Genomic DNA, 14,249 nt, shown 5'->3' with positions numbered 1-14,249 from the left:
TAGGATGTTTTCACCAAATCGTAGACATAAATATGGAAATCGTCATCAAACTTGATGAAATAGACAGACGGTTTGGCCTCCACTTGATGAATGACCATGCCAGTCCTTTTAGAGCCGTCCTCTTTGGCATATTCCACCTGTTTGCCTACCAGGCTGTCCACAACTTCTCCCGGTTCCCTTTCTGCTGGAGGAGAATCATCTGCATTAAAGAGGGGAGAAGAAAGAATTTAAAGTCAATTTTTACGTATGTACCAACTCACATGTCTATTTTAGTAATAATTTTTTAAAATGCTAACCTCTGGATTCACCCTAATTATCTAGAGCAAGAGTCAGGCCACTTTTCCTTCAAGGGCCAGAGGCTCGAGGACAAATGGTCTCTGCACCAACTGCTCGGCCCTGCCAGTCCCATGAGAACAGCCGAGAGAGAGTGCAGAAATGAAAGGTGTGGCTGTGTGCCAATAAAACTTTATTTACAAAAACAGTGTGCCGCCCCCCACCCCAGGATGTAGGCATGTCAAGGATTTTGAAAATCATAACCAGAAATCCCCGTGGCTTGTGTTTAATTACAACTGAGACTGAGAGAATGAAGCTAGGAAAGGCCACAGAAAAGCCTAGATGCACAGAACTTCTCCAAAGTAAGCTGGAGTGACTTTGAAACAGGCCTTCAAAACAGACAATACCTCTTGGGACACTGAGAATATGCCATTCTCTTCAACACACGCCTGGTCTTTTTCCTGTGACTCCGGAAACCTTGTTTCTCCCCACGTTCACCGCAGCACACATGGTCTTCCTATCCCAGCTTCCAAGTAAGACTTCCTGTGCTCTGAAGACAGGTGCCGAGCGAACCCCTTCCCAGACTAATCACGACGGGACCTCCGGGATGGCAGAGGCACTCGCGCCTGTCAGACGGTCCCCAGCAAAGCCTGCGCGCCAGAGAACGCTGCCCTGAGCCGGCAGGGGCTACGAGGTGTTCTCGGAGCACAGAAACCAGAGCAGACCCGACGGGCAGGGGGATGGGCTGGGTGGCTACCACCCTCTCTCAAGAAACCCCTGCAGGTCGTGCGTGGGGCGAGCTCTTTTGCAAGGAGCAGCAGAGGGGGCGGTGGGTCCTGCTTTACCCCAGGCCGCCTGTGCTCACGCCGCTCGCAGAGCACCCCAAGCCTCACACACAGCCTGCTGTGGCCCCGAGCATGTGTCTGTCCCTCACGGTGGACACAACCCTAACCCCGCCTCTCTGACCGCCAGTGCGGCCGGCCACATGCCCGAGTCTACTGGTCCTCAGGTCTCCTGAGCAGGGAAGCGATGTCGAACCCGAAGCTCAAGTTCTCTCTTCAAAACTGCTCTTTCCTCGGCAGCGGCGCCAGCCCACCATGCTTTCGGGGCGCTGCCCGTTTACAGAGCATTCCAAAGACGCGACGGCCAGGCATTTCGCTACTGAGCCAAGATGCAAGGGCCTCACACGGAGGCCCCTGAGAGCTCCCAGCACCAGGGCAGCATCTCCCGTGGCCGCTGCACGTCCACACTCGCTAAACCACTTAGCGGGTGGGTGAGGAGCCCAGGAGACGCCGCGGGCGGTCCCAACGCCCCTACGCTTTCCCAAGCAAGGCCAACAGTTCTCACTGCGGAGCTTTCTCTACAGAAAAGTCAAAAATCAACTTCATACAGACTGGAGAAATGCTTTTAAGGAACACTCTCCTGATCATTAAATTCCTGCCCGTATAAACACTTCCCTTTACAGATATATGAAGAAAATACACAAAGCCTAAGACAAAGAAAGAAGGTGGAGAGTCAGGGCCGGATGAGCACTGTGAAAGCAGGTTCACTGCCTGCCTTGTTGACGGAAGACCCTGAGACATGCTGACACCCCGCTCGCGTATCAAGCGTCTGCCCGTCACCCCGTCCAGGCCCAGGGATCCCTGTGCTGGAGGGAAGGAAGGCTATGGAGTAGTTTAAAAAAGAACAGGCTTACCCAAAAATGAAAGTAAGAAAATAATTCCATTCATAACAGCATCAAAAAGAGCAAAATATTTAGGAATACACCTAACAAAAGAAGTACAAAACTAATACTCTGAAAACTACAAGACACTGTTGATAGAAATCTTTAACTCTCAATAAATGGAAAAGTATCCATGCTCCTGGGTCAGAAGGCTTCACGGTGTCAAGATGATCAGAGAGTCAGCACAATCCCCATCTGAATCCCAGCTGACCTCTTTGCAGAGAATGACAAACTGATTTCAAAATTCATGAAATTGCCATGGAACCAAAAGAGTCAAAACAATTCTGAGACAGAACAAAGTAGGACTCAGCACCTCCCAACGTCAACGCTTACTTCAGAGCCGTGTGACCGAGTATGGCACGTGCCCCACAGACAGGAGCACAGCCGTCCATCTGCGGCCAGCTCCCTTTCACCACGGGCGCCAAAACCACCCAGCAAGGAAAGAACGGTCTCTCCACAACATGGTGCTCAGACAGTGTGCACAAGAATGAAGGGGGACCCTTCCACTACATCATAAAAATTAACTCAACACGTTATCGAAGATCAAAATGTAACAGCAACACCTATTAAGACTCGCAGAAGAAAACGAAGAGGTACATCGTTTACGGCCTCGGACACAACACCGAAATGAAAGCACAAGTTACAAAAGAAAAAACAAATTGGACTTCATCACATTTAAAAACTTCTGTGCTTCAAAGAGCACCACCAAGAAAGTGAACAGAAACCCACAGAATAAGAGAAAGTGTCTGCAAATCCTACATGGGTCAGGAGACCCGCAGAGAGACCCAGACTCTGACAGACTTCTCTCCGAAGAAGACACAGAACCGGGGCACCTGGGTGGCTCAGTTGGTGAGGCGTCTGCCTTCAGCTCAGGTCATGATCTCAGGGTCCTGGGATCGAGTCCCGCATCGGGCTCCCTGCTCAGTGGGGAGCCTGCTTCTCCCTCTCCCTCTGTGCTCTCTAACAGATAAATAAAATCCTAAAAAAAAAAAAAAGACACGGAAATGGCCAATAACACACAAAAGGACGCCTGACGTCTTTAGTGATCAGGGAAATGCAAACCAAGCCCACGATGAGGTAGCATTTCGCAACCACAAAGACGGCTAGAGTGAAAACGTCAGTTAACACGTGTTTGTGTCAGAACCCGCACACACGGTCAATGCACGTGGAGAAGGGTGCAGGGGTCCCCCAAACAATTCAACAGTGACACAGACCCATCAATCCCACTCCTCGGTATGCACCCAAGAGAACTGAAAACATCCACTCAGAAACCTGCGCACAAGGGTTTACCACGGCATCCTTCATAACCAGCAAGGGGTGGACAACCCACACACCCATCCGTGGACGGATGAACACATGTGCACACGGTGCCGCTGTATTTGGCATGAGAAGAGAGAAAGCACTAACACGTCACAACACGAGGAGCCTTGAAAATGGTGAGTTGAGTGAAGGAAGCCACACAAGAGGGGCCCACCATACTCCACCCATGCCAAGTCCACAGCCCAGAACAGCACATCTACTCGGCAAAAGGTGCAAAGTTTCACAACTTATGCTTGGTGCAGGACTCAAAGAATAATCACTTGACCCTAGTAATCAAAACAAGATACATCTACAAAACAGTTCATCAAACATCTCGTTCTAAAATTCAAGTTCCTCTGAAATTAACAGAAATAAAGGCTGTCAATACACACTTACTAGAATCGGGCATAATGCGAAGGTCGCCTTCTTTATAATCATCTAAGAGCTGGTACATGTACAAGACAGGGTCCTTCTCGTAGGTGATGTAGAACCATGTGTTCATGATGGGGGCACGTGCTAGGACCATCCCCCTCCACTCATCCTTGGAGCCGTCCTCCGTCTCAAACATGTGCTCTACTGCCTTGCCGATCATCGTGTCGGCCAGGTGTGCATCGCTGATTCGAGAGGTCGCTGGGAACAAGAAGCAAACAACGGTTCACACGGGGTTTTACCAGGTACGTACCATGAAGACTGAGCTCATGCAAGGGGGCAGCCTGAAGGGCTGTCCGTGCACACCAGCACCCCTGCGGGGCCCAGACCACGGGATCCCACGGGCACTGGTACATCCCAAGTCAGCGCCTGAGAGAACCTGCTGTTCTTCTGTGAGTCTTCCTGAACTCCTCTGCCCTTGGTATTGTGTCTAAATTGGAACTTCAATGGTCTGTCGGAGGTACACAGTGTGTTTTGGTGTTAACAGTTACTTTGTATGTTGCGGTAATGACCGCCTTCTTGCAGAATTCCAAAACAGGAGCGTTCCCACGCACGCTCACTCACCTTCTCTCTATTAACACCTACGTAACCACATGCCAGGGATGAAAACTAAGCAATGCACCCATGCCAGGCCTGAGAGGTTACTCTCACGTCCACATTGTTTCCCACAGCGACCAGACCGTGCCTCATGACGGTCACACCAGCCTGCGCTTTGACACGAAATGCCCCAGTGCTTCCGCTTGGTCATGTGAAGAACAAACTGCTTCCCTGGGCCTGCAAGCCTCCCCTCCTGGCCTGTCCCTGCCCCCACGGGCCTCTCCCTTCTCCCCACCAGGCTCCCCCATCTGCGGGATCACCAGCCACCAGTCGCCTCCTCCCACGGTCTTCCCTAATGACACCAGCCACCACGTGCAGACACCATTGACAAAAGCAGGGCCCTTCCCGTCTGCTTCCCAACACGGAGATCACAGGGCATCAACACCTGCCGTACAAACTAATCCTCAGTCCTGTTCTGTGTTAAGAGGCAGGCGGAAAATCACAGCCTTCCTTTTATTAATACTGGGAAAATTACGGAGGATCCTAACGATTTTAAGCTTTTTCTGGTCCCCACGTTTTAGACAAATGTCTTTAAAAACAATTAGCACTTCTATTTTACTCATTCGCAAGTGCTCCTATTTCTGTTAAAATAAAATTCAAAGGAACACAGATTGTAATTTCTTACTAAAGATACTGTTACCCAATTTTATCAGAAGGACACTGTAAACACATATGGTGGTTCTCTCTACTTACATATGCAATAATTCTCCAAAATTACATAAAACTCCCCACTGCACACTAAAGCAAAGCCTACTAGTTTCAAAAGTTCTCAAACTTTTCGATCTCTGGACTCCTGTACAGTATGCTCAAAAATTTCTGAAGATCTAAAAGTGCCCTTCTTTATATGAATAACTATCAGAATCCAGTATGTTAGAAATTATAAATGACAAATCCACAAAATGTATTTCTAATGAAAAATAACTATACTTTCTAATAAAAACTCAGTCGGCAGTGTGGTGTGGTTTTACATTTCTGATGCCCAGCTTTATAGAAGGACATCCAGACTCTCCTGTCTGCTGCTGCATTCAACCTGTGACATGCTCTTTGGGGTGATGTACAAAATCCAGCTTCACAAAGACCTGCTGCTGAAGAGGGAGTCTTCTGTTAGTGTTTTCGGGAAACTGCAGAGCTCCCGTGTGACGTAACAGCTCTTCAGCAGTGAACTGCGGTGCAGAATTGGAAATCCTTACCAGCAAACCTGTCACACTGTCACATGAAAACTCACTCTCTCCAAAACATGTACAGAACTCCTACAACTCAGCAGCAACAAAAATTAACTAACCCGACTACAACCTGGGGAAAGGCCCCGAATAGGCATTCCTGCAAAGATGACAGACAAGGGGCCGAAAAGCATGTGAGAAGATACCTGACATGACTAACCGTCAGGGAAACGCAAACCCAAACCCACAGTGAAGGGCAAGGGCTGGTGAGCGTGGTAGAGAAACTGGAGCCCTGTGCACTGCGGCTGGAAATGCAAAATGCTACCCACACTGTGGAAAACAGCACGAGTCTCCTCAGAAAATCCAACACGGGATTCCACTTCTGGGACTCTCCTCCAGGGAAAGGAAAGCAGGGGCCCGGAGAAGCATCTGACTGCCACGTTCACGGCAGCGCCACCCACGGCAGCCCAACGGTGGGAGCGGCCCAGGCGTCCGTCCATGGATGGAGGGGTGCACACGTGCCATGCAGGGTCACGTGGCCTTGAGAGGGAAGGAGATGCTGCCACCAGCTAGACTCGGCGAGCCCTAGGCACACTGTGCTGAGGAAGCAGCCCATCACAGGAAGACACGTACTCTACAGTCCCGCTTCGGAGGTTGGAACGTGACCGACTTCATGGAAACAGAGTAGAAGCATGGAGGCGGGGGCCGGGGAGGAGAGCTGCTGTTTAATGGGGACAGAGCTGTAGACTGACAAGATGAAGAGATCTGGAGATGTGCTCCACAGCAGTGTGAATGCACTTAACACTAGCTGAATTACGGACACTTAAAAATGGTCAAGGCAGTAAATTTCAGGTCACGTGTTTTTTTTTCACCAAAATAAAACAATCTGTCAGTCTTCAAATGGCTCCTTTACCAACACACAGTCTGGTCCCACACAGAAGATGACTGTTTGCTGAGTTATGCAACGCTGCCGCCTCCCCACGTGGAGTGTAAGTGAAGGCCACAGAACTTCCAGACTGCGGGATCGCAGGGCAAACCATAGTCAGCACATGATCTACTGCTGGTTTGTATAGAAGCCTTCAGATTTCCTTTTTAAAATGCTCTGCTGTTTACAAAAGCAACCCCTGTCTCCTGCTGGGAACTACAAAGCAAAACATTAGGCAACTCTGAAGTCCATCACCAGAGATACTTAAAGATTTGGGGGTATTTTGGTTTGGTCAAACCATGTTTTTACCAAGATAAAAGGACTTTTTCTGTCCTTACAAAGGCAGAAGAACTCAGGAAAAAGGGCACAGGACACACAGCAAAATGCAGTAAATCTCAAGTGGGCTGACAGTCTTGCCCCAGAAGAGATGCAGACTAAACTTCTGGATCAGAAGATATTATATGATAATTACTTCTACAAACAATGGAGATGAAGGTTTGGACATTTTTTAAGACCTGCAGGTAAGACTCTTCAATGTGCATTTCTTACGTTGGAAATGGGCGAACGTCAAGATCAAGAGGAAACTGATGATATATGCCTCAGGAGGAAGAGAGGGTCCAGTGGCCCAGAGAACAGTAAGATGTGACAGAAGCCAGAAATGCAACGCTGCGCAATGAGTTACCTTTCATAATGGATAAAGAAGATGGAAAGCAAGACTTCAGTGAGAACTGAGCTGCATTTACACAGGATGAGGAAACACCAACAAAATACATGCTGCTCTGGCAAAGAGTTAACATGCTGGGGAAGCGCGTGGGTCCCAAGAGCACAGTGGCAAAAACAAAGGGGACAGAGGGACTGAAGAGCTCCCTCGCCTGACAACCCGACCCCACGCTTCTACCCCTCCAAGTCCACCTCTGCCGGGACTGGGTCTGTTAACTCGGAGGCTTCTTCTAAGGACCATCCCAAAAGCATAAACCAGAGCTCGTGCACGAGCAGCAACGCTATCAGAAAACATTTCCAAGTGAACACGCTGAAGAAAGTAAGGTTAACGTGCATGCATCCTGCTGACCGTAACAATAACATTTTACTTTATTCTTAAAGATACAATCAGTCATTATTATTAACTGACACCTTACACCTTAAAGAACTAGGTTATGAAGGTGAAGCACATTTGTATGACACTTCACAAAAGAAAGGGCTGCTCACTTCCCCAGTCACTGTGCAAACAACAAGAATGCGTATTCAAGCCCACGGGTTCTGGCGGCCTGAATTATGGCTGAAAGGGCAACGATCACTTATGTAATAACACACACTGTGAGATATACTTCACATAAGGATTCTAAAATAAAGGCATAAACTACTATATAATTGGATGAAATAACTACACAGCATATTTGAGCTAATAAGAAAATATTCTTACCCATCAGAGTCCACATGAACAGTGAGCAAAATGTGGGAAATAACCATGTTAGACATTATCAGACTGTCAATTTCTTCAGCAATAACTTCATATATCTTTGTATCCCTCACAGTTCCTTGAACTGTGGTTTTAGTGACTTAATTATGTATCTGGAGTGCTTGCACTCCAGTAAAAATAAAAATACCAATAATGCAAAAGAATAATAAAAAAGCATCCATTTCAATAATCATTTTTAAAGCATACAATGCACAAATAATAAAGAGAACTTACCAACTCTATCAGGGAGGACTTCGAGCGCAGAAACTCTTTCATCTTTATTAAGTTCTAGTCCATAAACACAGTCAAATCCATCGTATTTTATAAGATACAAAGAAGGATTTACAGGCACCTGGTCCAGAACGGTTCCTTTCCACTGGGTGACAGGGCCACTCCCCTCCTTCCACCCATGCTGAATCCTGCAGCCTACGATGTTCCGCCGGGGCTGGGAAACAGGTTTGCTCGGCCCCACACTGCTCCGATGTTTTCTGCATTCACACATATACACACGTAAGGGATCATCTCAGAAGTATGCACCCCTCGATCCAACGCTACCGCTAGCCAGCATGCTCTCCTACGGGTTATCCCAGGCCCACGCCAGCTAATGGTGCCACACTCCCGGTCCAGGTGCCTCCAGGTGAGCCCTCGGGGTCACCGTGTGTGCACACGGCGTGCTGGCCACAGGGCTCCCCACGCACGCACTGTGGACGGGAAGAACACCACTGCCGGTGGCAACCTCAGCCCTCATACTGAGCACGAGCACAGCGTTCTCAGCATTCGCGTTCCCGCTCATGAGTCAATTCACAATGATCCCAGTTAATCATAGAAAGAGAAGGGCTGAGCACGTGAAATATGTACACATGCACATGAACCCGTTCCTCGTCCAACGGAAATGTGCAAACGTTCCATCTCACCCACTCCAGGGTCCACACCACAAGCCCCCACCACCTTAATCAGTGAGAAGAAACAAGACATTGAGCTTCTTCCCCCATTCCGCCAGCCAGTAGTCCAGGCCGGCTGGCATCCCCACGTTGTACCTTCGGTTATCTCTAGAAAACACAGAATCTTACACACTTGCATTTGTGACAAATACTTAATGTAATGTAAAAATTATTGCAGCAACACCAAACCACATTCTTCCTGGATCATTAACAACTGAAAAATCTACACACGATATTTACAAGCAGTACACGTGGGTCTTGGGATCAGGGAAGGAATCCTGGTTCCACCTAGGAGTCTGCACACAAGGGACCGGCTGGGCGTGAATACAAGCTGAGGGCCAGGACCATGCCCTGCCCGCGCTTCCGTGAGAACCTCTGGTGATCAGAAAGCTCTCAGCTGCTGCACCGTGAGGGCAAGTAATTAGCGAGTGGCGTACACACAAACTTGGAAAGAAAAACAATTTATTGTTGGCTGTAATATTTAAAGCTACAGAAGTATGTACGTCAAATAGTCGAGTCTGGTAAACTCAGTGGTTCTGTGAGACAAACAGGGTCCGGCAAACCATGGCTGCCCGATGAGGCCAGGTTAGCAGAGGGGACAGGGCCCAGGAGGAAACCGTCTCACATCGGGCTGAAGAAGGGGTCCTGAGGCTTCGTGCAGGGCTGTGAGGACAGCAGAAATCACGGGTCTGCCCCCCGCCCCCCGCAAGGCTCAGGAGGCACCCAGCAAACCCAGCTCCCAACAGGATGGTGCCGTAGGAGACAAAGGAGGTGGGCCTCAGAAGGGACGACGGAGACACCCCACACTGGCCTCACGGGTACAGAGGGGCTCAGAGCTCGGCAGGGAGGACAGCCGTCAGGGGAGCCCCAGCCCTCCTCACACACAGGGGCCTCACAACGGCACCGGGAGGGAAGCACGTCCAAAGACAATCTGCCCACTGTCAGGCATACAACAGGGGTCAGGACAGGGAAGGAGAGACAGAAGCACCCAGAAATGAGGACTAAACTGGAGGAACCCGGCCAATAGACACCGTGGGGCGCGCCTGGGAGAGAGGACAAGGGGACGGCGGGGGCAAAACAGTCATGGAAAGACAGGGACAGACACGAACTCCAGCTTCCGTAAAACAGAAGGACACCAACACAACTCAAAAAAAATTCCCTGAAATAGAAGACGGACATGTGCACAGGCCTCCCTGGGAAAGTGGACCCCCAACCACAGACACTAACATTCTAGTAAAACAAAGGGACTTGAGGGAACAGAGCATCTTGTGGGCACCGGGCGAAGGGACCACATCACGTGTAGGGAAAACTGGGAATGTGACAGTGATGCTGGGGCCACCAGACAACAGAGTGGCGGGGTCAGGTCCTCAGGAGGGAAATGTGAGCTGAGGGCTCTCCGCGGACCTCCAAGGTCCAGGAAGAACGTCCTTGCCAGGGCCTCCCAAGGAGTCACGGGAGTTCCTGCAGAGGCTGACTGCAGGCCGGGAGCGCCTCCTCCAAGGGCACACAAACTCGGGGAATGGGAAAGAGGGGCGCGCAGCAAGGCAGAGCTGGACAGAGAGTATTTGAGACCGACGGCCCCTCATCTGACGGGGAGAGGGAGTGAGAGCCGGACTGAGAGATGCGCACAGCAAGGAGCCCCCCGACGCCCCCAGACTCTGCAGCGTGCACCTCGGTGCAGAGGAGAAGGTCAGCACCGCGCAGCACCGAGTCTGTGCCCTGCAGCTACGAACAATGCTCAACCCCAACGACCGCGAACCTCAGGCCTCTTCACAAACCCTGGAAGCGCGCCGTGTGGGGAAACGGCTGGAATCTTGCTAGCATGGCGTTTCTCCTCCGTCAATCCATCACCTACTTCTTGGGACGTCCAGGCAGAAGTCTTAGTGATGCACACTGTGTACGGGGTCAGGCTTTCTGCACAGTGAGGGAGGGGCTGGCTCCCAAACCCCAGCGAGGAAGGAATGCAGTCCTGTGCAGCATTTCGGCGATTCACACAAACGCTCCGCCATCGCTACCAAAATTACAGGCCAGCACAGCATCTGCGTGTGTCAACGTGGCTGGGCCACAGTACTCGGTACGTGGTCAGTCATTACTCCAGGTGTTTTCTGTGAAGGCACTCTTCTAGAAACACATGGAAATCGCAGATGGCCCCCACACAGTGTGGGTGGGCCTCGTCCAATCAGTTGAAGGTCTTAAGAAAAAGTGTTCTCACAGGAAGGTGCACTTTTCCCTCGGACTGGAGCTACAACACCAGCTCTTCCCTGGGCTCTAGTGGATGTCCATGCGTGTGCATGCACACCTACACACACACACGCACACAATCACCACCTGTTCTGTCTCCTTGGAGAATACAGACCACAGCCGGAGAAGTTTCTATCCGAGACTCTGAGGCAGGACATCTTCTGTTAACCATGATTCTCAACAAAACCACCCTAAACTTGGCCAGTGACAGCACAGAGGGTCAGCTGGAGACGCAGAGCGGCACGCTCAGCCACGCATCCCTCGTACACTCGCAAGCGTCGCTGCTGTGGCCCACAGCGGTTCCTGAGGAGGGAGCGGGGCACCGCGCTCCGCCGTGTTTCCCGGCTGTGTCCAGCGGCAGCACAGGCCCCCGCCCTCCCCGGGGTCCCACAAGGGACTCAGAGCTGCTGGGTGGTGCCCTCCAAAGCGGCCCCTGCACCCTTTACCCGGGACACAGCGGTCCTTCCCTCTGTCTTCGCTAAGGGAGCTGGAAGCCCCAAGTCCTGCTGCCGTCCACGGGACGCCTGGGCGGGTCCAGCACCCTGCTGTGCGTCTCTGTGCGGCACTGTGTCATCACCCGCGTCCCCCTCCGTCTGTGCAGCTGGGATGACGGAGGTTCTGTGCCCCGCACGTGGTGTAGCTCTGGTCTTACAGAAGCCACCTCTAACCTCTGAAGTGCTGCATTTAGACTTAACGTTCTTCTACTAAAATGCACAATTAATCAAAACCTATGCCTTCTCTTTCCTAGCTCTAGCAAGACCACAAGTAAGCAAAAAACTCTTAGTAAAAGAAGGAAAATTAAAAAAAACAAAAACAACAAAAAAAAACACCTCAGCCCATTGTAACCCCACCTGACACTGCTCGAATTTGGGCTGCTCTTCCAAATTATTATTTTTCCTTTCGTTATTATCTGAGTAACTTTTTTAAAACATTACCTTATTTAGAAACAAACAAGGAAGGAAAGATTTTTGTTGCTTCTTGTAACATTTCTACCTCGTGGACATGTTATTTTTCCAAATACACCCTGTGGTGACGCAGACGGGGTTCAGAGGCAAGCACAGGTTCCTGCAAGCCTCCAGATGCTGTCCTGGTGCCCACGTCCCCAAACCACCTTGGTCCACACATCAGCTTCAAGACCCTTCTCCCCTCATTGCCTGCATCAGAAAACAGTATTTTCATTGTCTCCCATTTTCCAAGTTACAGATGTCAGGTGCCAATCGATCCTTCTTCATTTTGACGGGTTTTTCAGAGTTGCTTTTAGCATTTTCTTTGTTCCTGCAATCAGAAATGTCACCGGAACTTGGGACTTGTGTTTTTCACCACCCCTCAACTAGCACTTGACCGACCTAGAGAGAGCTGCACAGAATTATCTCCCATATTATGACTCTTGATCCTACCCCCTCCGCTCCTTTCGTAACAGGAGGGACGCAGGGTTTCCAGGTGTGTCCTCCAAAATCCACCTTCCCCAACGCTGCTCGCCTTCCAGAAGGACTCAGACCAAGTGTTCATGAATCAGGTAAAATAGATAGGCTTGAATTTCTGCCTATCTACTGAATATCTTACATAGTATCTTTAATTTCTAGAAACTGATGGCTTGATCTTCTCTTCAACGGTGTCTCTTCAATTAACAAGTCTCCCAACATCGGGGGTAATGTTCGCCTCCTTCCCCGGTTCCTCTATGAACTCTGCGGGTCGGCCTTGTCTGTGTTGGGTGTGGATCCCCAGTTAGCTCTTCCGTTGTGTGTGACAATCTCTCGTGCCATCAGTGCTCCTCAGATGCCTGCCGTCTGCCGGGGCCCTCGTGTTACATGCAAGCTGGGGCCACAGCGTCTGTGGTGGGGAGCACGTCCTTGGGCCCAGGCGAGCCCTGACGTCGGGCAGGATCTGACACGCAGCTATGATGCAGGGGGCTGTGGAGCGGCCAGGAGGTGAGTGAGAGACCTTGGGGAGGGCAGCAGGGGCAGGCAAGCAACTAGGCGAGCTGGTTTCTCTTCGGCTGTAGCCAGCCCTGGTGGTCTCCGACCTGCGTGGATTCCAGAGTCTACTCTGGTGGTCACTCTTTGGACGGCCTCCTTTTCTCCTCAAAGTGGCAGAGAGTTCCTCAGCTCAGCTTAGTATTTACATAAATCTGTCCCAACACACTTTAGGTCTCCCAGAAATTTCTAGTGTTCTGGCCTGCCAATAGGATGAGGTAGGATGAACTTTCCAGCTCAGTAACAAAAACTGCAAATTCTGAGGAGTTGTTTTAATGCAAATTATGGCGAGGTACAATCCTCTCTCTGCTTATGGTACAGACACAGCCCTCCTAGCGCCCGACCCGGCAATCCGCTGTCCCAGGAATTTATCCAAGGTGGCGGACAGAGACCAACTGCTGCGCTCTGAGCGGCGTCCATGACGGGAGACTGGAGATATAGAGCACGTTTGACATGGGCCTCCGTCGCAGCAGCTCGTACTACAAAGCTATTCAATCCATGAGATATGGAGAAAATGTGACATGAAAATCTTACGCACATAATTACCCACAGATAGGGAGAAAAAAGGCTTCTCAAACATTCGGCATAGTACCGGCAGCTGTGAGTAATCCCAGAACAGCACCAGAAATACTTAGGCTGTCCTCCTCTGGGTCCACCAGTGCTTTCAAATTTTCCTACAATGACTTAAAAGCAGTTCATTTTTATGGGCAGATGAAGCACAATTTTTAATTTAATTACTGCTAAATTAATGCAATTAGTATCTTACTTCTGCAGGAAACTATATATAAGAACAGATTTATACATTTTCATGTTTCAATTCCGAACTTCACTTCCAGTGCGTGCGTTTAGTCAGGGGTAATTCTACTTGTGGGGCATCACGTCCCTGGCTCTAAAGGAAGAAGGAAAAGAAGATTCATCAGCAGTCTGGCTGAAAAGGCAGAGGTGACAGAGATCATTCTCCCCGAGGCAGCACCGAAGGCAACCACGAGTACTGAGAGTAACACACCTATGTTTCAAGTCCAAGTCAAGCTCCCCAACTACCAGGACATGACTCTGCCCAAGGCTCTTGCAGCCACAGCTTACAGAAGAAGAGTGTTCTAAAATGTCTTTATACATGTTAAAATATCAAATATTATTTCATATTAAGAGTGCACAAATACATGTTGTTTGTAAGCTGATTTAAGTTCTTCCAACCAGCATCAACCAGGTGACGAAGTCTGGAACTTCCCTGG

General features: G+C 49.9%; 1 protein-coding gene across 1 annotated transcript in view; it reads right to left on the bottom strand.

Annotated features, from left to right (window-relative positions):
* Positions 1–2: 2 nt before the first annotated feature.
* Positions 3–14,249, bottom strand: part of SPIN1 (spindlin 1) — a gene marked incomplete at its 3' end in the record, with an annotated part of 71,434 nt that continues 57,187 nt past the window's right edge. The window contains exons 5-7 of the mRNA XM_081804055.1: positions 8,097–8,350; positions 3,692–3,925; positions 3–199 (exon numbers count right to left, since the gene is read on the bottom strand). Coding sequence (XP_081660181.1) covers positions 3–199; positions 3,692–3,925; positions 8,097–8,350 — 685 coding nt within the window. The remainder of the gene's footprint in view (positions 200–3,691; positions 3,926–8,096; positions 8,351–14,249) is intronic.

This window comes from Leptonychotes weddellii, chromosome 14 (assembly GCF_054177405.1).
Source record: "Leptonychotes weddellii isolate Sample4059 chromosome 14, ASM5417740v2, whole genome shotgun sequence".
NCBI lineage: Eukaryota > Metazoa > Chordata > Mammalia > Carnivora > Phocidae > Leptonychotes > Leptonychotes weddellii.
The sequence above is the reverse complement of the archived record's forward strand: the minus strand, read 5'-3'. Positions and strand labels throughout refer to the sequence as shown.